This window comes from Siniperca chuatsi, linkage group LG10, assembly GCF_020085105.1.
Source record: "Siniperca chuatsi isolate FFG_IHB_CAS linkage group LG10, ASM2008510v1, whole genome shotgun sequence".
NCBI lineage: Eukaryota > Metazoa > Chordata > Actinopteri > Centrarchiformes > Sinipercidae > Siniperca > Siniperca chuatsi.
Genome location: NC_058051.1, coordinates 24,252,675 through 24,277,106, shown reverse-complemented (window position 1 = coordinate 24,277,106; position 24,432 = coordinate 24,252,675). Strand labels below are relative to the sequence as shown.

General features: G+C 40.2%; 2 protein-coding genes across 7 annotated transcripts; one reads left to right on the top strand and one right to left on the bottom strand.

Moving 5' to 3' along the window:
- Nucleotides 1–536: 536 nt before the first annotated feature.
- On the top strand, nucleotides 537–6,003 carry LOC122883012 (tumor necrosis factor receptor superfamily member 9-like). Of its 2 annotated transcripts, XM_044211042.1 has the most exons (7): nucleotides 537–952; nucleotides 2,687–2,806; nucleotides 2,928–3,065; nucleotides 3,180–3,252; nucleotides 3,373–3,482; nucleotides 3,574–3,750; nucleotides 3,896–6,003. In XM_044211042.1, exons 1-7 carry the CDS (start codon nucleotides 817–819, stop codon nucleotides 4,009–4,011), a joined length of 870 nt encoding a protein of 289 aa, XP_044066977.1. In that variant the 5' UTR covers nucleotides 537–816; the 3' UTR covers nucleotides 4,012–6,003. The 2 variants fall into 2 exon arrangements, with proteins under 2 accessions (XP_044066977.1, XP_044066978.1); XM_044211043.1 differs by lacking the exon at nucleotides 2,687–2,806 and having other exon boundaries at nucleotides 544–952.
- Nucleotides 5,887–24,419, bottom strand: ccdc187 (coiled-coil domain containing 187). 5 transcript variants are annotated; one of them, XM_044211037.1, is made up of 13 exons: nucleotides 24,047–24,419; nucleotides 23,550–23,642; nucleotides 17,909–17,971; nucleotides 17,224–17,362; nucleotides 16,926–17,016; nucleotides 10,864–10,942; nucleotides 8,873–10,210; nucleotides 8,249–8,370; nucleotides 8,063–8,134; nucleotides 7,840–7,974; nucleotides 7,544–7,638; nucleotides 7,344–7,438; nucleotides 5,887–7,259 (listed from the first exon to the last, which is right to left on the bottom strand). In XM_044211037.1, exons 2-13 carry the CDS (start codon nucleotides 23,599–23,601, stop codon nucleotides 7,111–7,113), a joined length of 2,430 nt encoding a protein of 809 aa, XP_044066972.1. In that variant the 5' UTR covers nucleotides 23,602–23,642; nucleotides 24,047–24,419; the 3' UTR covers nucleotides 5,887–7,110. The 5 variants fall into 5 exon arrangements, with proteins under 5 accessions (XP_044066972.1, XP_044066971.1, XP_044066974.1 ...); XM_044211036.1 differs by lacking the exons at nucleotides 23,550–23,642; nucleotides 24,047–24,419 and adding exons at nucleotides 19,922–20,047; nucleotides 20,712–20,911; XM_044211039.1 differs by lacking the exons at nucleotides 23,550–23,642; nucleotides 24,047–24,419 and adding exons at nucleotides 19,922–20,047; nucleotides 20,712–20,909 and having other exon boundaries at nucleotides 9,809–10,210.
- Nucleotides 24,420–24,432: the final 13 nt, after the last annotated feature.

Below are 24,432 nucleotides of genomic sequence, written 5' to 3'. Positions count from 1 at the left end.
ACTCAACTCCAAATAATGTGATCAACTTCTCTTCCATTATATTTCAGTTTTTACAACTCTGTTTTATGGCTTCTATCACATTCTGTGTAATGTACCTATCCCCTGAGGCAATGTTAGTATAACACAAGCAGGAAAGTCCCCCTTCACAATGATGCAGTTCAAACCTATTAAAATTAAAAACCATTAAACTGCAGTGAATTTTTCACATTAAAGAGGCTGAGGTTTTTTTTTCTTTCTTTTTTTACTAGCTACACAACTTTTACATCTTGATACTAATATTTCTAGTCATTATTATATTTTCACTGAAAGAAATAAGCTCTATCTTTATAAAATTATCAAAATAAAATATAAACATGCTATAGTTTGTAATTTGTAGGGGTTAAAGTTTTGCAGACTATGAGTTAAAGTATTTTCCATTCATGACACTCATTTACATGCTGTCATCTTGTATCTGATTGTTGTCATTCAACTTTAAGACACACCCCCTGAAAAAAAAAAACCTACCTTGGGTATGAATAGCATGCTCAGCTGGCTGTGGAGTGAGTCTGAGAACACTGAGACCACAGCACAGAGCGATTTCTTGAATTCACATGACAATTCATTTTTCATGACATTACTGCTGAGTGACTTTAGGTTAAGAAGAATGCTAAGGATGTTCATGTATTTTAGGTCAAAGCTACAGATTTAGAGAAACAAAAAGTTAAATGCCTTTGTAGAATAAATTAGGTACCTGGGATATTTCTTGGATTGGATTACCTCACGTCTTTCCTAAGGTGGCTGTGTCATCTTTAACCACAAGGCTGAAGAGCTGACAACATGGCTGTGATCCTATGGGCTATGGGTCTCTGTCTGCTGATGCAGGGCTGTTTGTGCAGTGTTGGACAGACTGACAGAGGCTGCATGAAATGGACACAAAAAGGAGATAATGTTTGCTGTGAAGCCTGTTATCCTGGTAAGTAATAATGGAGACAATGTCCATTACAACTCTCAATGATTTTAAATTGATGAAATGTGCTGTTAGCATTTTTGACAATGGCTCTACAGGTCATTCAACTGCATGCATCATCCCTATCCTAAGGTTGCCACTTTTACATTGGCCAACAGTTTTTAAAGTATCAAAATAAAAACAGCACTGTTCTTAGTGAAACACTGTATACCTACAGATGGGTGACAAATTAAAGGAAAAACCAACATGGAGTCAGGCCACCACGAACCTCCAGAACAGCTTCATTGCTCCTTGCCAAGTCTGTGGAACTCTATTGGAGGGATGAAAACCATTCCTCCACAAGACATTCCCTCATTTATATATATCACCTTTATTTAATCAAGTAATCTCATTGAGATCAAGATCTCTTTTGCAATAGAGACCTGAGTACAGCAGATAGAAAGAAAAGAAACATAGCCAGACATAACAAAAGGACAAAAAGCATCAGAGATAGTCACTGACATCACTAAATAGATTTGAAGATGAAAGTTTGTATTATGTCATTTGGTCTTATGGAGATGGTGGTGGAGAGCATTGTCTTACACACTGGCAGGGGGCAGCTGTGGCTTAGTGGTAGAGTGGGTCGTCCACCAATCGAAAGGTCGGCGGTTTGATCCCGGCTTCCCTCAGTCCACATGTCGAAGTGTCCTTGGTCAAGGCACTGAACCCCAAATTGCTTTCCCAAATTTCCTTCGGTGTGTGAATGATTAATTAGTTTCTTTGTACTGATGAGCAGTTGGCACCTGCCATCAGTGTGTGAAGCGCTTCGAGTGGTCAGAAGACTAGAAAGGTGCTATATAAGTACAGTCTATTTACATTACATCTGGTCCAAAATCTTCCATAGGTGTGAAACTGGGTTGAGATCTGGGGACTGTAAAGGCTGTAGCATTTTATTCACATTATTTTTTCTTTAATATTCATTGAGTTTTGTTTGTGCAGCCAAATGTATTATGTATATTTAACTTATGACGTTTTTTACAACTAGAAAGGTAGAAAAAGAAATAGACAAAAAACAAGCCATGGTTACAAGTGTCCATTATCAAAGAATATTCACATCATTTTCATACTCACCAAACCATTCAGTGAGCCCTGGTGCACGGAAGCATCTGCATTTGATATGCTTCTCCACTCTTTTATTCAGGTTTTTCCTTTAATTTGTCCGCATCTGTATATATTGATGAAGGGAAGGAGAAATGCCCGCTCTGATAACTTTCTACATAAACTCATTGTTTTACAAATACATTAACAACATTATCCTTTCTCAGACCTCAAGAGTTCAAGTTATCCCATGTAGTATCTAATAAAAGAAAAAAGCCTACTGAGTTGTGTGTGCTTTTATTTGTGGATGTAAAAAACAAAAAAACAAAACAAATTCATATTCCAGCCTTTGAGCAGTTCCTCTGTGGTGGTTGCATGAAACCAAATATAGTTTCAGTGGTTTTTCAGCTAATACCACAACAAAGAGAAAAGGCATGGATGATACAACTGATAAATCTAATTATTTGGACCCGTGATACATACTTATATATGTCATTACAATTCCAGAACAGTATAGTTTTGATAACTGTAGGTTACTAGAGTTGTTTTTCCCAAACTCACACAGGCCTTTTATCAGCTTTATGGGAAAGGACATTTTTCTGAAAATCCAACGGTGTTTCTTGTGGTTATTGGTAACTATTCTGTGTGTGTGTCTGTTTGTAGGAAACCGCCTATTCATAGATTGTGGTCCAAGCCCGAAAGATCTTTGTACTCCTTGTGAGACTGGGACATTTACAGTGAACCCTAGAAACTACAGGTGTACCAGGTGTACACAGTGTGTAGGTATGTTAGAAGATCCTACTGGTAACAAAACTGCATAAGACATTTTTTTCAGTAGTGTACTACAAGCTGGAATTTGTAAAACTACAAGATTGTACTCTTTCTCCTCTCTTTGTATGTGTAGGTGCTCAAGTCCTTGTGCAAGAGTGCACAGCCACAACAGACACAAAGTGTGGCTGTAAAGAAGGACTCACCTGTGGTGATGACCGCTGTTCCTTCTGTGTTAAGAAGTGTGGCAAAGGTCAGGAACCTTCAGCGAAACGTAAGTAAAACAAAAAGTAAGCACATGACTTATATACACATAGCACATGACACATACACACTAGATTTACAGGTTACATCGAGTGGCAAATCAACTGGATGATTGTCTACACAGGTTCTTGCAGACCATGTCCAGAAGGAACCTTCAATGACCAAATTCACCAGAAGTGTAAACCCTGGAGTACCAAGTAAGATATACCCGGCTTTAAAAACAGCATCCGTCATTGCAGCCAAGTTTTGTTGCTGTTGTTGTTGTTGTACTGACAGATTTGATGAATTCGTCTGTTATTGTTTTATTTTTCACAAAGGTGTCCCAATCCAGATCAGAAGATCGTGGCCAAGGGAGATGCAGTTACTGACATTAAGTGTGCTTCAATTAATGTTTCACTTGCTACAGTGAGCCGTCCAAAACAACCAGGTAGGATGCGATTCTACTTCTCTAATGTATTTGTGCTTTAATTCTTATTTATATTTAAAGCCAGCAATAATTTCTTGCTGTTTTGTATCAGATCACCCAGAACAGGCATGGCCATTGGTCTTATCTGTGGTCACCAGCGTAGTTTTGATGGGCTTTAGCATCATCATCATCATCACTGTGGCCATGAAAATCCACCGGAAAAGAAAAGCAGAAAATTACATGGAAAAGCCATGTATCCCCAAAACACCGATAATCAGAACCCCTACAGGTAATTATTATTGTGCTTTATGATAGATTATGAAGAGGTTATCCTGACCATGTTACATGAATGATGGTGATTATACAGGATATTTATCAAGCCAATCACAAATACAGTAAAAAAGTAATTGATTTGTCCTCTTTTTCTTCTTTAGATGATCCCATGACATTAATAGCAATGGAGTGCAGTTTCCACGAGGCCCAGCAAGAGCAGGGCAGCAGCTCAGAGTCACTTGCCTCCAAGGACTCCTCAGATCAGCTCCTGGGCTAGACTGCTGAATTCAATGAAAGGAAACAGGATATCCTGAATAAGATGCGGTCCTTCTTTGTGATTCTGAGCCACAAGTTTGGAGAATGCCTTTGGTCTTTGGATTGTCTAAATGAAAGAAACAGAACACTGTGTTCACCCAGCTGTCTTTTATCTACCCTCTTTTCCTTTATCAGAATAACTAAAGCTACTGTGAAAACACTGAAAGGTCAAGTTAAAGGTAACATTTTTCTCTACAATTACACCAGGATACAATTATAGGAAACTTCTCATCAATCAGTAAATATATACACAGGGGGAGGAAGGGGAATTCTGAGAGGGAAAAAACAAAGTGGACATCTATTCATCATGTAAATTATAGCAAACAGCAAGGCTGTGTTTTTTCCCCTCAAGTTAACCTTAAAAGATATAGTAGTCCTAAAAGAGCTATGGCTATGGTCAATCTTGAGCCAATGGACTGTGTAAAATAATACTATAGCATTTGAATGAGTTTCACTACTCTGATATTTGCATGTCTGAGCGGTAAAGCTGCTGAGTGTTGCTCTATGTAAATGTACAGTGCAGGTGGGTGTTCAGTGTAAAAGCCTGACAACAGTCAGGTTTTAGTCCCGCCTAAGGCTGAGCCCACATATGCCTCCCAAAATACCTAGGCTACTGTTTACTGCTGAACATGTACATTTATAATCCTGGCTGTTGCAATAGCCAAACTTGAACAATGGTGTCTCAATCAAGATTTCATGTGATGAAATGTGATTTATCATGGGATAGTTTGTTACTTTTTGTCTGTTTTGGTTAATTATTTAAACTTGTCTATGTGGACTATTTTGTGTGATAAATTGTGAATAATAGTGCACAGGATACAATAGCTTTGTGTACTATTGTATATAAATCAGGTTGAAGACAGCGTGGTATACAGCCTCTTCTACCCTACTTTGCCAGGAACTAAATGGACTTTCCTACTGATGCTTTATTGGTGTCAAAAAGTCCAGTGAAGGGAGTTCCCCTTTTTGTCAATAGGTAAGACAATCCTACAACACATGTAAAGCACCAGGGAGTCTACAGTTCAGTACAGAGTATGCATATCTACTGTACCTTGGTCTTTTTTAATGAGGCAGTTAAGTTATTCAACAGCACTCCTTGAGCAAGCTGCAACATGCCAAGAGTTACCACACAGTAGGTATCCTGTATGGACTCTTGTGCGATTAGTCATGTGGGCACACATGTTTGAGATTCCTATTAAGTGAGTCATGTGGGAAATCCTTGGGACAAATATGATACACACTTAAAAAAATTAAGAACACACAAGATATCAAAATGAGGTGCAAGGGTCATGTGGAAAACCCAGAGTCATTACTGTACTCATTACTTTTGCTTATCTTCTAGCACAATTAAGTGGGTAGCGAGATCAGACCAAGTGGTACTTTTTTCAAAAAACATGTCTTTTCTCAACTGTAGCAGGCGTATGTTTCTTCTGAAATGGAACATTTGAGAAATGTGCTGTGTGGGCTTAAGGTGACAATGTCAGCCCACACCTATAGTAATGCATCAGTGAGTGTGTGTGAGTCACAACTCCAGCAAAGTGATGCCTGCTGAAAGACCACAAAATTCATAGGTGCTGCCTTGAGAAGAGTTACCACAGTACAGTATCAGTCATACAGTAACATTTTCATGTTACTGAACTCAAGAACTATACTATTTTACTTCATCTGTCAAGTGTTACCTGATTCATTTCATGCACTTAAGGTTTGATTATGTGAATTTATCTCTTTCTTTGACATTTTTCATGACTTGTTTTATAATATCTTCAGAACTATACATGAACACATTGGAGTATGCATTCTTTTACATTGTATTTTTATAACTTTTTAAACAACGAACAAAAATGTGAATTGTTTTTATTTGTTGCACTTGCATAAAGAACAATTGCATTCATAGTGGTCCACCTAAGCCGTGGCATATTACATTTATAAAAACACAAACAAAAAACAACAAAAAGTGTTTGTTTTTTTGTTTTAAAACGTGGGAGTAATATGAACATACAAAACAAACAAAAAACAAAAACTGAGACCAATAAATGGTTATGTGTGCATAAAAATCAAATCTGTTGTTAGAGCAAGTATTCTGTATAATGAATAATGTTAATTGGCATCATAATTGTCTCTGGACAAAACCCACCTGGCAAAATATACAAAAACATGAGTTGGATATGTACCAAATACTTTAAGCTTAAAAGGTCCACTTACAAGCTTTCTGGCGCATCTCAACGTCTTCATTCAGCGAATGGAACTGGCTCAGGTGTCATGTGGCTTAAGTGTGGAAATTCAGTCATGTGATAACAAGTGGTCGTTATATAGGGGGGAAGACCTAATTCCTGTCTCAGTTTAAGGATGGTCTTTGGCGTTGATTTAAATGACCGTGAGATGCAGATGAAACCTCCAAAAAGTTAATAAATGGACCTTTGAGCTTAGATTACTTTGTTACATATACTGTCCCCAAAGGATATATTTACATCTGGATATTACAAAACAATTTAACATATGATGATAATTGTAACAAATGGGATTTACATTTTATAAGGGTTAAATAAGTTCATTTGATTGTCATTTACTATTGTAAACATGGCTGGTGTCCTGCCAAACTGCTTTGAAACAAAGTTGGCAGACACTCCAAAAGTGGATGTCTTAAAGTAGCTTGTCCGATAACCACTTCACCCAGGTTCAAGGGTTATAGTAACTTCTTGTTTTGTCATTTGACATTTTGGATGCTCACGGTATACTGCTTAACTAAATAAAAACAAAAGTTATAAATATAATTTAAAAAAGGTATACAATTTAAATTAAACACTCATTAACACTGAATAATTCAAACAATACTTCAATTAACCTTGATTTTCCCTTTGATAATTATTAAAGGCAGGAGTCCTTCTCTCAATTCTTTCTCTTTGTTCCACCGGTCTAAAGTGCTAGTAGGGGTGGATGGCAGAGAGAACTTAATTCTTACAATATTCAACCTTAAAGTAATAAGTAATGAGAACTCTGTAGCTGAACTGATATTTAGTGTTATAAAATATATATGTACTCCAACAGCACAATGTGTTGAAAATTATTGTTGCTTGCAATTTTCCTTCTTCTCTTTGGGTTTCGTGCGTCCTGATTTGTCCGTTTGCCGTTTAGTAGGTGGGATGAAAGTAGGCTCCTCGAGGAGGTCACGTAAGCTAGAATGCGGCATGGGAAGTGACTGACAGGTTGGACCTATATGGGAGGGAAAAACAATGAGTGTCCAGCCATTGTTTTTAACTGTTTCATTTTAAGTGCCATTTGTCCTATTTACAGTACCTGTTTGTCTCACTCTGAGGCTCTCTATGTCTTGCCTCCTAGCCTGGAAGGTCGGGTCCAGCTCTTCCGCAATGTTTCTGATCTGCTGGGCTTGTCTGTAAATGCAGCAGTTGTAAGTCGGCATATAAAGTAGATGAAAGACATACGGTAACAATACAGACATTCATCAGTTTCATGTATATTCATGCGGAGACAATTACGGTAAAGTGGAGATAAGGCTGGGTGACTGATTCTCTGGGGAGCAGTCCTCAGTGGGGGAAGGAAGGCCCTCTGAGTCAAGCCTCTCTCGTTGGCCCTAAGGCAGTAGACAAAGGAGTCTAACTCATTTCATCACCGTATTTAAAAATTAGCTGATGAAAACACCAATACTAACACAGATTATAGCAAGGCAAGTGCAGTGTCAAAGAGTAAAGTGAATCTTTCAAAAGACATGCATGACAATGACATGCAGTCGTTGGATGCTGAAACAATTTTTCAATATCTACAACACATTTACCTGTCTGTCTCTTGCAGCTTGTCTGTCATGATGACTGATCATTGTTCTGTGCTCGCGCCAAGATGCCGGCCCTTCTAGCTCGCGAGATCTACGCTTCGACTTAATTTCCTGCTTCTGCATAAAACGTGCAATTTCCTAGTGCAAAAACACAATAGATCATTCGATAGGCGGATGTTAAACATGAGGTACATGGTACTCACGACATGTTGATTCATCATCGTACCTCATCCTGTGCCACTTGTGCTACTCTGAAGTCTCCCTCTGGATAAGCACTACACGGAGAGGGCTGGGAGTTCTGCGAAAACAAGACAGTAAAAGTCTGAAAAAAATTCATGAAATAAGAAAATGATCTTCTGTCCTTTCTTGTTGACTCATAAATAAGTGTGTCATAAACTCCTGGGTCCCTTACCCTCCTCAACAGCTGTTCCTCTTCCTCCTGCAGCTTGTGAGCCAGTTCTTCATCCTGTAGAACCTGCCGCAGCTCTCCCAGGTCCAGGCTTGCCTCGCCATGCTCTGGTTGCAATGCCGTTCCTAAGGGTGATGATTGAGTATCAGTGTCAAATCTAAAAGAACTGAAGGAACTGAATTGAACTATGATGACAACATGCGTACAAGTAGTAAAAAGAGAACATAAAATATGAAAATCAGTGATGAATCATACAAGTGTACTGAAACAGAGGCTGAAAGACACAAAGACCAATAATGTTTGAATCACACCGAGAGATGAGAGGGTGCATGTAAAGGCATGTTGCTAAGTTTTGAAAGGAACTCTTTTCCCTCACTACATCAAGACTGAAAGAATGATGATGAAGATGAACTTGAGAATGAAAGCACACACTGAAGATTATTTCAGGACAACTGGAATTACAGATATTAACAGGAGACCCCAAGTCACCACTAAAACCCAAATTTGTTTAGATTAGACGATGATTGTGGGAAAATGAGAGGAGCAGATGCCCACAGAGAGGTAGGAAGCACAGCTTTGGAAGCTTCCCCTCTGCAGATTGGAGTTGGCTGCAGTTCTGGGTGTTACCTGCTGCCATGTGCCTTGACCTATCCCTGGTTGAAGCCCCGCTGCTGCTGAGGCTTTGGCTACGCTGTGGGGCTCTTCTGTGGGGCCGCTCTACTCTCCTCTCAACCTCCTGCTCCTCCTCTGAGCTTAACCTTTGTTTCGTGGTCTTGTGCCAATGCCTGTGTTGGCTTGTTTTCCTCTTGACCCTGCAATCATCTGCATTCCTCTCCCTATCATCATTGTTAGTGCATCTGTGCTCTTTCCACCTTCTACTGTCCCGCTTTTCACTGTTAGCAAGATGTGAGTCACTACTACTAATCTCATAAACCTCTCCATCATGCTCCACATCTTTACGGTGCCTGTCTCGGTCTTCTCTGTGATCTCTCCCACTGTTCTCTCGGTATGACAATCTCCTCCTCTCCCTGATATCTCCATGGAAACTGTGCCTGGTGGAGGCAGCTCTCTGGAAGACTCTCTGATGTGGTTGGGAGTCGCTACAGGAGACCTCACTCCCATGAAGCACCTGGCTCTCTCTGCTTTGAGGCCTTATTTGCAGTGGCGCCCTGTTGCCGCCAAACCTCACAGGCACACCCCTCTCTCTGAGGACCTGGCCTAGCATCTCCCAGACTCCACGTCTTTCACCATGCTGCCTGTTAGAGCTCCTGGTGTTGTCCTGAAAATGGACATGTTTGTCAGGGTTGTCCTTATAGCTCCAAGTTCTCACTAGGTCTCTGTTGCTCTGTATGCTCCTGTCATGTAGACTGACAGATTCACTGCGACTACATCGCCTTTCTCTTACGTCGACTAACCTAGAGTCTCTATCCTGATCTTTATGGTTCCTTTCCTGATCCCAATTCCTAGGTGTCCTCTTCTCTAGGTCACCATTTTCATAATAGTCCTCATCCTGCTCTCCACTCTCCTCCTCCCAGCCTCTGAGCTTATCTGTGAAGCTGTTACCAGTGCACAGACTTCTGTAGTTTCTCTCTTGTGGCTGATGTAAAGATGCCCGCCGTCGATGAGGTGCCGTGATGAGTCTTTCATTCAGTCTCTGGGACAAGACAGAGAGTTGTTCAGAGAAAACTGTGTCCGAGTCCTCTGAATCCTCACTTAAAGGCTCTCTCAATTCACTCCTGATTTCCCTAAAGGAATCTGTGTGTCCTTGATTTGACCATGAAGCTGTGTTTTTCTGAGCCGCTACCCCCCTGGGGGAGTCAGCTTGAGGCTCAGTTAACTCTGAATGGTGGTGAGAGGTAGAACATTGCCACCTGGTGGTGGTAGATGAGTACTGCTCCTCTCCTTGGTGAAGGCTGCTGAGTGTGTGCTGGTATGGGGATGGCAGTGCAGGATCGCTGGCGCTGCCTTTAGTAATGCCAAACATGCAAACACAAAAGCAGGGAGGATGGGTGAGGCTGTTAGCGGGTACTATCAGACAAGTGCAGTTAATGATGAGGTAACACATTGCATTAAAAATAGCAGCATGTAACTTAAGAGTATTTGTTACATAATTTATATAAATGTTTTAGACACAAGTGAGGCAATACTTTTATGGATTGAAATACAGATATACAGTCAAGCGTAAAAGACAATATAAAAGACAACATGTTATAGACATTAACTGATTCAGAACACAACACATTATGGAGAGAACAATGTAGTGCGATAGCTATGTAGGGTATGTTTTGTTCATGTTGCTGTAATATATGTGGAGAATGACTTACATATAATAATAATAATAATAATAATGATAATAATAAGCAGTAGCAGTAGAGCAAAGTGTGGTTAGAGAGAAGATAAGCAAGCCCTTGGTTTTGTCCTATTTTAAGTGTAACAAATAATTCTGTAAATCTCTGCAAATGCACATTTATGTATGTATACAACATACATTTTGTTTAAAATGGCATATTCCTAAAAATTCACATGTCGCCATTTTCTTTAAAATGATTTGGCAGTATTTTAGGATTGCTGACTAATGCTGTCACATAAGCATACAGCTATTAAACTGTAAACTGTACCTTCACTATGGCCCTCCTGCCCTCTGCTCCTCCTCCTTCGTCTCTGATTCTCCTCTTCCTGCATTCGTTTAGCTATTTCCTGTGGAGACACAGCCATACTGATTGCTTTTATAAACCATAATGAGTAACCCAATAGGAATTTAGGCTAAATTAAAATTACAGAGAAATGGAGCTATTCTGTCAAATAAGCAAATAAACATAGATACATGTCTAGTCTACTTGTAACCTGTATCATTTGCCAATAATAAGGTTGTAATCTTTCATTTGACTCATTTTTCTTTTTTTTAAAACCAACTTTGGAACTAATTTAGTTATCACAGCAAAGCTAATAATGACATGATCTGGATGAAAGCATTACAAAATGTCAAAACAAGCTCCACTCACTGTGAACAGTCAGGTTATACCACTGGTGTGCAACCATGAGTTGGCATGACTGCAAGAATTTTCATCATGTATACTGTGCTGTTTTCAACCAGCAGATGGCAGCATAACATAAACTGTGTATAAAGAAAGCAAGGTGACAACTGTTTTTTGCCACTCAAAAATCACACAAGATACAAAATCTTTGGGAAACTTTTGATTAATGTCTGAGATTTTATCTGCCACGAGGATGGTTTTGCTTTTAAGTTATCTTCTTTCCACAATGTACAAAACACTACTCTTTAAAAAAAATGGTCTTACACTGTAGATACTGCTTTGTCTGTTTAACCTCATACCACTTTTTGCCTTAAACCTACTCAGCTCCCTTTCTATATATTATTAGCATTCAAGTAACAACACGAATGTAACATGGACCAAACTCATGGACATTTGGAGTTGACAGAGTTTACTTCAACAAGAGAATCTAATACATCTACTTCTGGCATGTATACAGAAGAGGCTACACCAAATGCAGAGCCTTGTTCGGTGACTTAGTGCCAGTGTGAGGTGACCTGACATCTTAATAGTGGCTATTTAGCACAAAGCCAGCTCTAGGTGGCCAAACTAACTATTTTAGGCAGGCTGACTCAATGGAAACTAGGAGACCACATGAGAGACAAGCAAACTTTTCATCTCCTTCAGCCTGAAGTCTGGACACCAACAGAAGCAGGTCAACAGGACTGTTTCACTTGAAGTAACATGTTGTCAATGGGGAATGCCTGCTCTTACCAGAGCTGCTAGACTTGTCTGCTCTCTGAAGGAGAGAGCAGTCTCTGTGTTGCTTTTCTTCAAAAAGGCCAGAACTAATAATGTTCCCTACAAATCAGCAAGTTCTACCAGTGAATTCCATGAAATATGAAAATCTGTCTCCATAGGCTGCATTTGCAACATAAATCATAAATAAAAGCTAACGCAGCTCCTTTTGCTTCACAATCAGGGCGTGTGTGTCAACCGCTTTGCCAGCATCAGCAGACAATTAGCAGCTTGCCATGGCAGGTTAGGCGTGGACTGCCACAGGGATCTGGCATTTAAAACAGCTCAGCCTGACGCCTTCTGTTCCTTAATTAAAGACACAATCTACAGGGAGCCAAATATTTAATCAACACCTCTGATCAGTCATTAAGGAAGGTAGGTGAACGGGGTGTTAATAGTTCACCATTTGATCCAAACATCAACACTCATAAAAAGAAATACCATACTATGTGCTGCATAACCTAGCATAACTTTTAACCCAGTAGGTAAATGAGGCTTTACCATTTCACTCTGAACACATCATGTTGGTTCCAACAGAGTTCAAACCAAACCCCTTTAATAATGATGAATGGACCCCACAGCCTCTCTGACCTCACATCCTCCAAACAAGGAGCTTTTATAAGCCTCCTCTTAAAAGGAAACTGCAGGGTAAAGGAAAATATTATGCTGGAGCGGTGTAGTGACGCAGACAGCTCCACTGGACCAGCTGGGGAGTTTCGTGGCAGAGTTGCCTTTTTTCCCCCCACAATGCTCTTCTTACTAAGTTCAACTCTTAATTTCTATCGGTGGGTAGTCAGATTACTTTTTGTAAAGGAATCGATGTTCAGAAATGCACATACGTGCTGTAAAAATGCAGAGATATAAAGAAGTTAGCTTGAGGGGTTGGGCTGCTGTGTGAACATTGGAACAACAAGGGAGAGGTGATTGATTGGAACCATCTGGTTGCCCTGTCGTGTTTGGGTTGCAAAATGAATTGTTTTTGTATTTACAAAATTTTGGAGAGATCTAGTGCTTTACCACAAATTAGGAATAGGAAACATTTGCATTATCTAGATATTAATATGTTATATTTATATTCAAAATCAGATAAACATTTTTTTAACTCATGTTGTCTACAACTGAAATAAGACTAAGAGTCTACAGTCATGCTAGCGGCTCTGTGAGGCTGGACTATAGACTGTATAAAACATGGACGTAGTGTCAGTGAAGTCACCCATAGGTTTCTGAAGAGCTGTTGTGAAGCTCAAGGTGGGCAGCTCCCAGCGAGTCTGGCCGTCACCATCTTGGCAGTGACTACGGCTAATCCAAAAATGGGCAAAGAGGTGGAGCTGAGGCGGGCCGAATGAAGCCCGGTTGCTGAACCACCTGAGTGTTCAGCTTAAAGTGGCGATGTCACTCAAAGTGGCCATGTCCTTAATTATGCATAACTTTAAACCTTAATATAATTTAAACGGGTGAGTAATAAAAAAATAAAAAAAATCACTCGCTTTTGGAGCCAGCCTCAAATGGCAATTCGAACTGCAGTTTTTGGCACTAGATTGAAAGTGATGGGATCACCATGTTATTACCATTCATCCTGAGGCAGACATGAATGTCTGTACCAAATTTAATGACAATCCATCCAAAGGTTGTTGAGACTTTTCATTCAAAACCATTAGTGTCAACCTCAAAGTGGCTCTAGAGGAAAATTCAGGGAAACATCAAAGTTAGTAGAATTCATCCTTTGGGGACCATGAATGGCTGTACCAAATTTCTGACAACCCATCCTCTAGTTGTTGAGATTTTTCAGTCTGCACCAAAGATGGTGGACCAACTGACTGTCATTGCCTCTATAGAGCCACACTTGCTAGTGTGGCTAAAAGGTGTCACACAATGTTAAACCATTTAATGGAAAGGATAACCAAATGAAGGCCAAGTTATTCTCTTGATTAAACACTGCACTTAGATAATGTTTTTACTTAATCTGCCTCTCCCTCAAATTGTAGTTAAAGCCTTACACATGTCAAGTATGCACATCCAGTGAGACTTATTGTGCACACATGAGTGTATTCTGTATGGAGAGGTTGATGGTGTATGTCTGGAATCAACCACCAGAGAAATTGCTTGAGCCATCATCCAGATGGGTAGCTGACAGCTTGTGTCTCTGTTTAACATCTGACTTTGCTCATACAGCCCTCTTACAGAACAGTGGATACAGAGGCCCAGAGCAGCACTTTGCTGCAACCGCCATTCATTATGGACTGAGGAGTTAGTCCTAAGAGAGGGCAAAGTGAACCATATGATACTCCCTGACCTACTGGTAACAGGCAGATATATAAATTATATACAAGTATGTCTCGAGTCCCATATAACTCTGAGTCCCTGTGTTGAATGTGTTGAACTTTAAAGATAATGCTGGTGCTATTTTAAGTTTGTGCCGACTGCCAAGGTTGCTCCTCTAGATTATGCCTAGTTTCATCTACACACAGTACTGTAGTTTGAGATACAAACTACCTATAATCTACCTTCACGAACAGCTATTTTCTGCTTTGTGAACCACCAAAAACTTCCTACAGGCTTCAACATTTACTGCGTCAGCTAATCCTCTACAGCATTATCTATTAACACAGTCTAATGTGTCTCAAACTAGATAGTGGTTTGATACATTTTGATAAAACATGTCATTGGAATTCATTGTAACTGACAGGAATTCAAGCTGATCACTTTGTCTGTGAAGAAGGAAACTACCAACTTTTAACAGCCAACTTTCAGGCCAACGGGACGTGAGCATTTAATACTCAGAAGATACATTTGGGGCGGAGTATCACTTTAAGTCTTATTTTGGTTTTGTCTATGTTTCCGTTTTATCACTGCACTGCGCCAAGTTGAACTTGTCCATACAGTTCAGTGTCTCGCTGTGCTCTGGTTGCTGCCAGCAACTTGACACCCACAGGAAAGGATTTGTTCCCCTTTCAGGAGCAAATCCCTTAAAATATTTTGCTTTACAAACTTTGCTGTCACATTTGTGCCTTCTTATTGCTTTCAAGCAAAACGTAACCATAGAGATTTCAATTTAATAATGACTAAATGAGTGACTGGTAAAGGAACACTGATTTTCAACTTTGTTTCCATATATCAGTCATCCAAGGGGCATATCTTCATATTCCACAATATTCTCTATATTGCTGTAACCACCTGTTGCTAAGACATGAATCATACAATGTGATGGACTGAATTGAGGCTCACGGCTAAGTTCAACATACCCAGGATATCGTTTTGTTATCTGGCTTCACTAACCCTAACAACCGCTGTCACACTAAGTGGTCACACGACGGTGGTTATCAACCCAGGTTTTCCTAATCTAGCCATGAGCGCGTTCACATAAAAGGGCCGTTGTTTGCAGCATATGAGCAGTCGTAAACATGAACAAGTCTACTGACAGTGGCATATTTTACAAATAAAGGGCAAACTATAGTGTTAGAGAAATACGAAGAATTGAAACACATAATCCAGGTTAAAAGCAACACAGTTGCAGCTGCCAAATGCAGGAAGAACAGCAGGTAAAAAATTGCTGACTGTGTGAATGTGTAAATGAATTAATAGGCTTATAATATCACTGCCCCATCATTAGGGCACGAGTAGAGGTTTATTAGTAAAGTTTATTTGTATAGCACTTATCAAAACCAGCGTTACAAAATACTTCACACATAAAACACAACAATAAAATACACAGTAAAGTATGAATAAACAGGGAGGCACAGGGAATAAAACTTAAACCATAAATAAAACACCTGGGTAAAATATAAAGACAATGGGTGAATTAAAACTTAAAATAGAGCAGTGCAAGACTTAAGTGCAGCGTCAAGAATAAAGTATAATGTAACTCAATAGTTAAGAATTAAAATAAACCTAAAAATGATGAGAAAAATTCTAAGAAGGTCAGAAGATTTGTGAATTCCATTAAATTAATGTGTTGCTTAGATGTATTCTTATGGCGCGTACAATAATTTTAGCCTTATTCTTTGAGCTGCAACCCGAGCAGTGTGAAACAGACTTGGGAGCGAATAGAAGATATATATAAAAACATAATTCAAAGCGGTAAGTAGGCTTACTGTCATATCTTATAAGTACAACAAGTACAAGGCTTTAATCAGTCTCTGTTGTAGGATGATATCGGTGATACAAAAGCACAAGGGTTTTGTCTGTCTTTCTCTCCTAAGAGACCCTCTCACAATCCGCGCACCAAGCTTTTTTTTTTTTTTTTTTCTTTTTTTTTTTAAATTCTACACACCAAGCTCCACAGGATCTTCTATGAATGATGATGCCATTTTCCAAGAAAATTGATTGGTCAGCAGCCTATATAGGCGGTGCTTTTATACGCGCTAAACTCTTACCTCGAACATAACCTGCTCCGGAGCAGGTTAGCACAAGTTACCATGGCTATCTACCCCGGTAACCACCACCGTAAATAATAGTAGCCTGTGTGTAGCTGTGTGCTGACTACATAAAACCATTATTTCTTAGACACTGATGGGTGCAGATTTCCAAATTGAAAAAATGTATCATACTGAGGTGGGTGGTAGGTGGTTAATTGACGAGTAGGTGCAGATTCATGTGACGTCAGAACCAGACCATCACACTCTTTACACTGGGTTATACTGGTCTGAGCATTTAAAGTTGAAAACTTCTGCATAATTCTAACTGGTGCATGTATTCACTGTGGGAAAGGCTGTGAATACTAACTCCTGTCAGTGCAAATGAAGTAAAGGTATAGTTGTAGACCACATGACCACCAGCAAAGACTGAATGTCCACATAACTGAAAGTGAAATCTTCTTTTTAAAATTTTGCATGATCTTTAATGCATTAATTAGACATGATTAAACTCAGTTTACAACGGTTTGTGCTCACCTCATCGTGCTTCTCCCTCCTCTGGGCCTCCTCAGCACAACGCTGGATCTCCTCTTGAATTACACGGGCATACTCAAAGTCTTGCTCCTCTCTACGGAACAGTCAGGGGAAAAAAGGACTTCTTACGCTTGTGACTTACTGATACAACTACCAACACATCATACAACAATGCAAAGAAGAATATAAATCTGCATGGTAAATCTATATACAGTAGGGTTAGGATACATGCAGTGTTATCTGAATAGTGCAGCAGTGTGAGTTGTGTTACAGTGTGTTTTGGGGAGCAGGGGTCACCTACAGTTGTCTGGAAGCCTGTCTGAGGAGGGCGCTCTGCTGGGCCTGCTGCTCCTCTTCCTCATCTTGAAGCCTTTTGGCTACACGGATGTCATTCTGCACTAGCTGGTTCTTCTCGATGTTGGTGGTATAGTATTGCTCAACTATGAGGGCAAGGCAGAGAAAAAAGGCAGCGGGGAAGACAGTATTCAATGTCTGGCATTGAAGGACCATGTGTGATCTAGGTTATAGTAATTAATAATTACTATATTACTTTTAGTCTAAATCTGTTGATTTTTGAGTATTCATGACTGCTGCGTTGTTTATTTGAAACATGGTTTGTGGCATGCCACACTCTCAGTGTAGTTTTGAGGAATCCTAAAAACAGAGACCAAATTACATGTTACTTTGTTTACTATGCAAAGTTGCAAAGACATACCACAACAACTGTTACAGACAAAAGCTAACCAAAAATAAGTTCAACATAACTACTTTAGGTTTCCCAGTCTTAAGTATGTTTTATTGTAATCTGTAATTTGCGTTAATAGTAAAGTATAATCCTTAGCTAAATTCTTTAACAGGTTAACTAAAGATGAAGTCCCACAACACAAAAAGTGGTGATTCAGACAGACTGGAGAGTAGCCCACATAATATAAATTATTACACGTTTGTAGTGCTGCCATCATATGGAAGCTTGACATTGTACTTACTCTCCTGCTCCTGCAGATTGTGTGCCAACACTCCATCCTCCAGCACAGCAAAACACTGGCACACTGAAACAACAGAGGACAGTAACACTTCAGTATCATACAAAATGTGTTCAAAAATAAAATGGAGAGGCAATATAAGTGTTTGTTAAAGTCAGAAGTTCTCTCAGCTTGAGGATTACTAACACAGAAAAATTACAACAATCTTGAATGGCCCTGTATGGCTCCATCTAGAACAAGAGGTGAGGCTTTGGGTGGCTTGAAAAGAGACAATGTTGTGGAGCTTTTGGTTCAGCACTCTGTCTAAAGGGAAACAATAGGATATGAGTGTTGTTTGTCATGATGGCTGTTTATTCGCCACAGACAAAGGCGGAGGAGTGTCCCTCAAAACTTTAGAAAAAAAACAAAAAAACAATCATCCACCACTCTGGCATGAATTCCCTGTTAAATACTGTATATAAAAGGCTCTCATAAAATCCCCATCATAACAGGATACCAGTGTGCCAGAGAAACACGCAAGTGGCCACAATTTTTTACGGTCCTCCCAAAGTTACTGGATTTAGTAACAGCAGAGCAACAGGTCTTTTTAGAGATGCATGTTTTTTTCTTTTACTAATCTGCTCACTATGACTACCAAATGAAGATGCAAAGTTTAGGAACTACCACCTGCAACCATTTATACTGGGAAGCCTGTGCAGATGGTACAAATGTATGTCGAGTGAAATCTGTAAGGATGTCGTAAATCCAAAGGCTTCGGCTAAGAGCTCTCTGTACACCAACTCTGTCTGGTTTATAAAACATATCGGTTTCATGTCATTAAAGCTCTCTAGCCTTGTCCTTTTTTGTCAGAATGCTGACAAAGACGGGGACTTTAATGGAGACACAAGAACGTAAGCCGCAATTATGCAAAGAAAGTGTTACCAAATGTGTGAAGCTAAACAAAGCAATAGTCAATAAGAGAGACAGTTCACTGCTCTGTTTTGACCTGAATATATATATAAACTCAAAACATAATGTGGTGAACACCCAGTTTTTCATTATTCTTTGATCTGTACATTGGTCTTAATAGATTCAACATTTGTGGACTGTTATTCTCATCTATAAACATTCCAAGTGTTTACAATAGTCCTTAATGAGCCACGATAGCCTCTATGTGCTGCAGCCCATGTGTGTTTAAAGTCTGTCAAACAAACTCAAACGTTACTTAAGAGAAAATAAACACAGACAGACAGCAGCACTGTGGCCCTGCTGTTTTCTCAATTTACTCCATCTCTGCAGACAGACAGCTCACTGTGAGCAGACAAAACTGCTTTGCTATCTCACCAGTTTTCATCAGGGAACCTAGAATGACTGTCTTTTCCTACAATGGTGCTTTCAAATACTAGGAGGACAGAAGATGGAGATTTAGCTCAGTGCAGAGGGAAAAGCCTCCAGCCTGAGCCAGAGGCAGGGCCAATTAAAACACCTGTCCTCCTACTAATCCCTCCACTGAGCCGGCTGGGCTGCGTCTGTGGAGACAACGGCTACGTTTACATCAATGCGCTTAATGTTTAGGTTACTCAAGTACTCAGTTTATGAGCTGAGTTGACACACATAAATGTCATATGTTGTTTAGAATAACCTATTTAAACTCTTAACCCAGCTATAGAAAAGCTGGATACATTTTATACTGCTGTAACACCATAAGCTATTTTAAATGCCTAAAAAATAGGACACTATATTATCAGGAAATCATGGTAATGTAGTTGTAACATGCTTGACAGCAGGTTGTTAGAGGTACATAAAAACAGTAAATCCCAAATCTGACTTTTGAGGTGGAAATATGATCCACTATCTAGAATACTGTGCATGTAAACCTGGCTGTCACAGTAAGCACTGTAAGGAGCTAAGACATTCATTCTCAGTTTCTTTGCTTCAATTGTGCTTTTTTGGATCCCTTTGTCAGAGGAAGTACAAATCTAAAATAAAAGCAATGCAAGAAGAGAAGACAAGCAAAGACCCTGGGAGTTTACTTACTAGCTGAAGATTCGCTGGATGGTGTCATGGATGACGTGAATAAATGGGAGGCCTCCAGATTCATTTTGAAGAGTGACATATTGAGCCTACAGTCTACAGTACAGCTATGACCATCTGTGTGGCTAACTGAAAACACACAAAACAGCAAGCATTCAACCCATCCCAGACTTTAAGAGTGCTTCTTTATGCTCACTGTCTTGATAGGTTTGTGCTCTCAAAAGACAACTTGGTATGTTTTTTTTTTAACTCCAAAGACACATTCTTTGATCCCTATCGTGTCACTGTTTTCACATTCCTACTCTTCTAAATATAGTCATCTTCTCTTTCTTTATTGCTGCACAAAACCTGGACTACTAGAGCCTGCTCTAACAATGCAATGCTAAATTTCAACATTTATAGACTTGCTTCTGACTGAGTTGATATAACAAGTGAAACTGGGGATGTTTCCTTATTGCCCAGTTCTGTAAATAGGGAAGTGAGAAAAACAGGCATCTGAAACATTATTGTTGTCAAATATAGTCAAACTCTAGTCTCTAAATCCTAAAAATGGGAAACAAAACACTCTTGCTGAGAATAAGTCTCTGGGTATTTTTCAGTCTAAAGGGGAACAACAATCAAAATTCATAGAAATCACCCAGACAGCACTAAGCCATCAGAAGGTTTAGTTTACACCATAAATGACCATGTAAGTCTACACTGAGAGTTAACCCATACCAAGACAGACATGCATTACCACTTACACCTGTCGTGGAGCTTAAGAGACCATCCGCTAAATGGATCTCCAACCTACCCTTGTGTGTCCAGTCTGTCGATGAGGAGGGATTAAGTCAAAGACTTGGTTTTAATCCAACAGGACAAACTGACAGTTCAAAACACAAGTTTACTCTTAAGTCCAACTCAGAAAGCAGAACGAAAGAAAGGAGAGAAAGATGGAGGAAAATGACAGTCTTGTCTCTGTGAGCATGCAAGTCTGTAGGTGTGTCTGCATTGCAGGTTAACTTGTTTTTCCAAACTTGTTTGATCAAACTACAGTCACATTACCCTTCAAGGGGAGGGACAAGGAGATTGTGTTATTATGACTGCTAAACAGGTTTTGAGGGAGGGACTGGGTGTGAGGCACACCTTCAGTGCGAGTCCAGGCCGACTGTGTTTTCAAAATGGTACAAAGACTCCTACTGTAAGCTTCCTAATAAGGGCACTGAAAGGACCCTGTTAGGCCGTGTCTGTTTCCTAAGAGGATAGTAAATCAAAGATCCAGGAGACAACAGAAATTGTGTGATATTTAGGCTGTGGCATTTGAACATCAGAGGCTAAGACTGTCTAAGAAAGAGTGCAAAGCAACAAAAACAAGTAGATAAGATTTAAGAATATTAGCAGCCACCCACTGTATAGCCCAGTATGTTCCTCAACAGTGTGAGCAGACTGTCTCTGCGATGAGACATTATATTATAAAGCAGGTAACCACAACCCGTATGACCTTAAAGCCAAAGCTAATTATTTACTTTTTTAAAGCTTCTCGTCCATTACAAATATTCCACATTACAGGTGTGGTCAAAAAAGAAAAATACCATGTGTAACAATTTTTTCCTTTTTGCTGATGTAACTAGATCTCATAGGTGAATGCGTGCACTTTTTTTTTTTCAGTAGAACAGCTGAAAAACTCCCACCAACATTAGAGAACTGACAGCCAATCATCTACAACAAAATTCTGCAGATTATCTCAGGCATCCAGCGCGAGGGAGCATCCAATCAAACACCGACAGAGATACAGTATTTCTTTCATCTTCGCAGCCACTTGGATAGCAGCAGTAGCAAGAGCCTGCCAAACAAAGAAACTGGCGAAAGGAGAAAATGACAAGGGTTCTATTTTCAGCCAAAATCCCCCACCGACCGCCCACACACAGTTTCCCTCTCTCTCTCCTCCTCCCTGGTCTGTTCTGTTCTCCTGCTCTCTACTTTTTGCACAAAATTTCACCATGAAGTGTCTGTCCATCCCACAGCTCTCTGCGCTGTGTTATAAACTAGATGCACTGGGTCAGCCAGCTCACGAACTGGACCAAGCTGACATGGAGAACAAAGAGAGGTGAAGGGTAATGGGACTCTGGGTCAGTTGGTGAGAGTGAAATTAGGAACGAGGGGGGAGGTGGGGGAATTCCTCTGGGAGCTGGATTCCCCCTGCACATCAGGCTATATCAGGAGCAGCCAGAGGAGGGACAAAACAGGAACTGATAAAGGGGGCAGTGAAAACAAAGAAAGTTGACCTGGCTGAGACTCTTGAATGGGGAGGAAAGTGAAGGAGAAGTGGGACACGGGGAACTACGGCTCTTAGGGAAATTGAAGCATAAACACCCACAATGGGACGTTAAGTAAACGACCCCAGTGCCAGAGAGAGACACAACAGCACAGTCTGACAAATCTGTCCGGTGAAAGTAGACGATAAGCGGAAAAAATTACTCTGACCAGACATCTGATTTACATGCTGCTATTTCTTGTCTCAATGAGCAGTTGGCTGGCTTGTTTGTGCACTGGCCCCTGCCCGATAAAGCATGAAAATGCTAAGCTGCACAGTGTGCCCTTTGTCTATGGAAACAAGAGTAGAGTGCTGAATTATCTCCCTTGATAAAAGACATGCAGAGCTATTTCTATCACATTCATTAGTGTGGACATGCCAAAGACTGAGTCAACAGTCTAACACCAGGCCACAGCTTAGACATTCCTTACCTGAATGTTTTCATACTTACACACCAGTAGATAAAACTAATTTTGTTCACAGGAGCTGCATTAATACGACAATGTCAAATTCTGTAGCTGTGCATGTGAATTTTTCCTCAAAAAACCCCAAACACTTCTAACAGCTATATTTTTTTCACTGTTAGGATTTTGCAGATGGTTCTCCTTTATTAAACTTCACTATAATTCTCACTCCAACTTGTTGTTTCTCAGTAGCTGAATGTCTACATATGCTGGACAGTCAATTCATATTTGTAGTCTATAGTTCAGAGACCAAACATGCATCATAATTGCTTTGAAATTATGATGTTTTCCCAATCTGTTTTGGAACTGTGTATTCTGCATATGCCTTTTTTTGTAATGCAAGTCTGAATGTTTCAACTTAAAAAAATTAAACTTCACTTAGGTTGCGGTACAAGTCTTCATTTCACGTGATAGCACTTTCTTCCCCCAGAAATCATATATCACAAACAGCTATCTCATTCCTTGCTCTTATCTGCACCCAGCACACCAGACCTGTCTATGATGAGATCCATCTCTGTGCAGCTGTATAACCAGTCAAAACATTTGGCAAGCTACTACTGATCTGAGAGTTTTGATACCACAGAAATCAAGTACAGATACACGCAAGGTCAGAAGAAAAGCTGTCACTTAGTGCTGAGGTCAGTTATTCATAACGCAACGTTGTGCTGAAGTGTCCATGAATCAAACACTTAATGCCTACTGGCTCCATGTCTGCAGTTCAGTAGCTAAACCTGATCTCCCCGAGGAGGGGCTAAACAATAACAACATTTCTCCAGGACAGACCATGAACCATGGTACATTCTGCACACACTTTTTCCATACTTAAAGTTTCTATAGATGCAGGAGTTGGGTCAGTGTGGGAGTGTGTGCTTACCTTCTTGGACGCGTGGAAGGTTGGACTGGTCAATTTCCAGCTCTGCCATCATTGTCCCAGTTCTGTCACTGCCTCATGGTGATACAGAAGACCCTGACACCAGAGGGGGAATTTGGAAGTTATTATCTGGTTAAATGAAATGGGGACCTAAAGGCAAGGTACAAGCCAGAAGGAAAGAAACTCCCAAGCTATACGAAGAGACATTTGGTGACCATTAGTGTCTTCCAGTTTAAAAGATTACTGGTTTATCTCATGCATTTCCATGCAAAAAAAAGTCAACTAATTACCAACAAACTCTGCAGACTTTTGAAACCAATGACAGCTCTTGCAGACTGCAACCAAGCTAACACGAGCTGCTGTTAACATTAACTAGAGCCTCTAAGGTAAAACAGTATCTGCATTGCAGTAGGCCACTTGTTTGTCGAGCAAAGTTAACTAATCATAAGACAAACATTCAATTAGTCTGTGTACCAAAGAGTCATTGTTTTATAACCTACCTCTTCCCAGCACGCTGCCCACGCAGGCTCCAGCGTTGTGTATGTATGTTGTGTATGTATGTATGGTACGTACACGCAGCCTATTCAACAAGTACCAAACATGACAGCGGAGTGTCAACTTTGGAGCAGTCGTCCGCTAGTTCGCACTTTCCCCCTCTCTCTCTTTGCCTCTACAAATTATCCAAAATGTCACGAACGTGCCTGACCGTTTCTAACGCCTCTACTTTTGTTGTGAATTTTAAGCGAAACCGACGGTTGTTGTTCATCAATGAAACAAAGCCCCTTTGACTCTGATGGGAAGCCAGGGCGGACAAACTTAGCCCACAGTCTGTCGCTCCGGCTGCTTCTTCACAGCTCGTGCTCGGCAGCAGTGGGGGCGGTTAACG

Bases quoted from the DNA above. Each gene is read 5' to 3' on its own strand.
- LOC122883012 (XM_044211042.1), top strand. From the start codon at position 817: ATGGCTGTGATCCTATGGGCTATGGGTCTCTGTCTGCTGATGCAGGGC. The intron at 3,253-3,372 runs GTAAGATATACC...TTTTTCACAAAG, and splicing joins TGTAAACCCTGGAGTACCAA to GTGTCCCAATCCAGATCAGA. The intron at 3,751-3,895 runs GTAATTATTATT...TTTCTTCTTTAG, and splicing joins GATAATCAGAACCCCTACAG to ATGATCCCATGACATTAATA.
- ccdc187 (XM_044211036.1), bottom strand. From the start codon at position 20,000: ATGTCACTCTTCAAAATGAATCTGGAGGCCTCCCATTTATTCACGTCA. The intron at 8,135-8,248 runs GTAAGGGACCCA...TTGTTTTCGCAG, and splicing joins AGGAACAGCTGTTGAGGAGG to AACTCCCAGCCCTCTCCGTG. The intron at 7,260-7,343 runs GTACTGTAAATA...CCTCCCATATAG, and splicing joins CCTCAGAGTGAGACAAACAG to GTCCAACCTGTCAGTCACTT.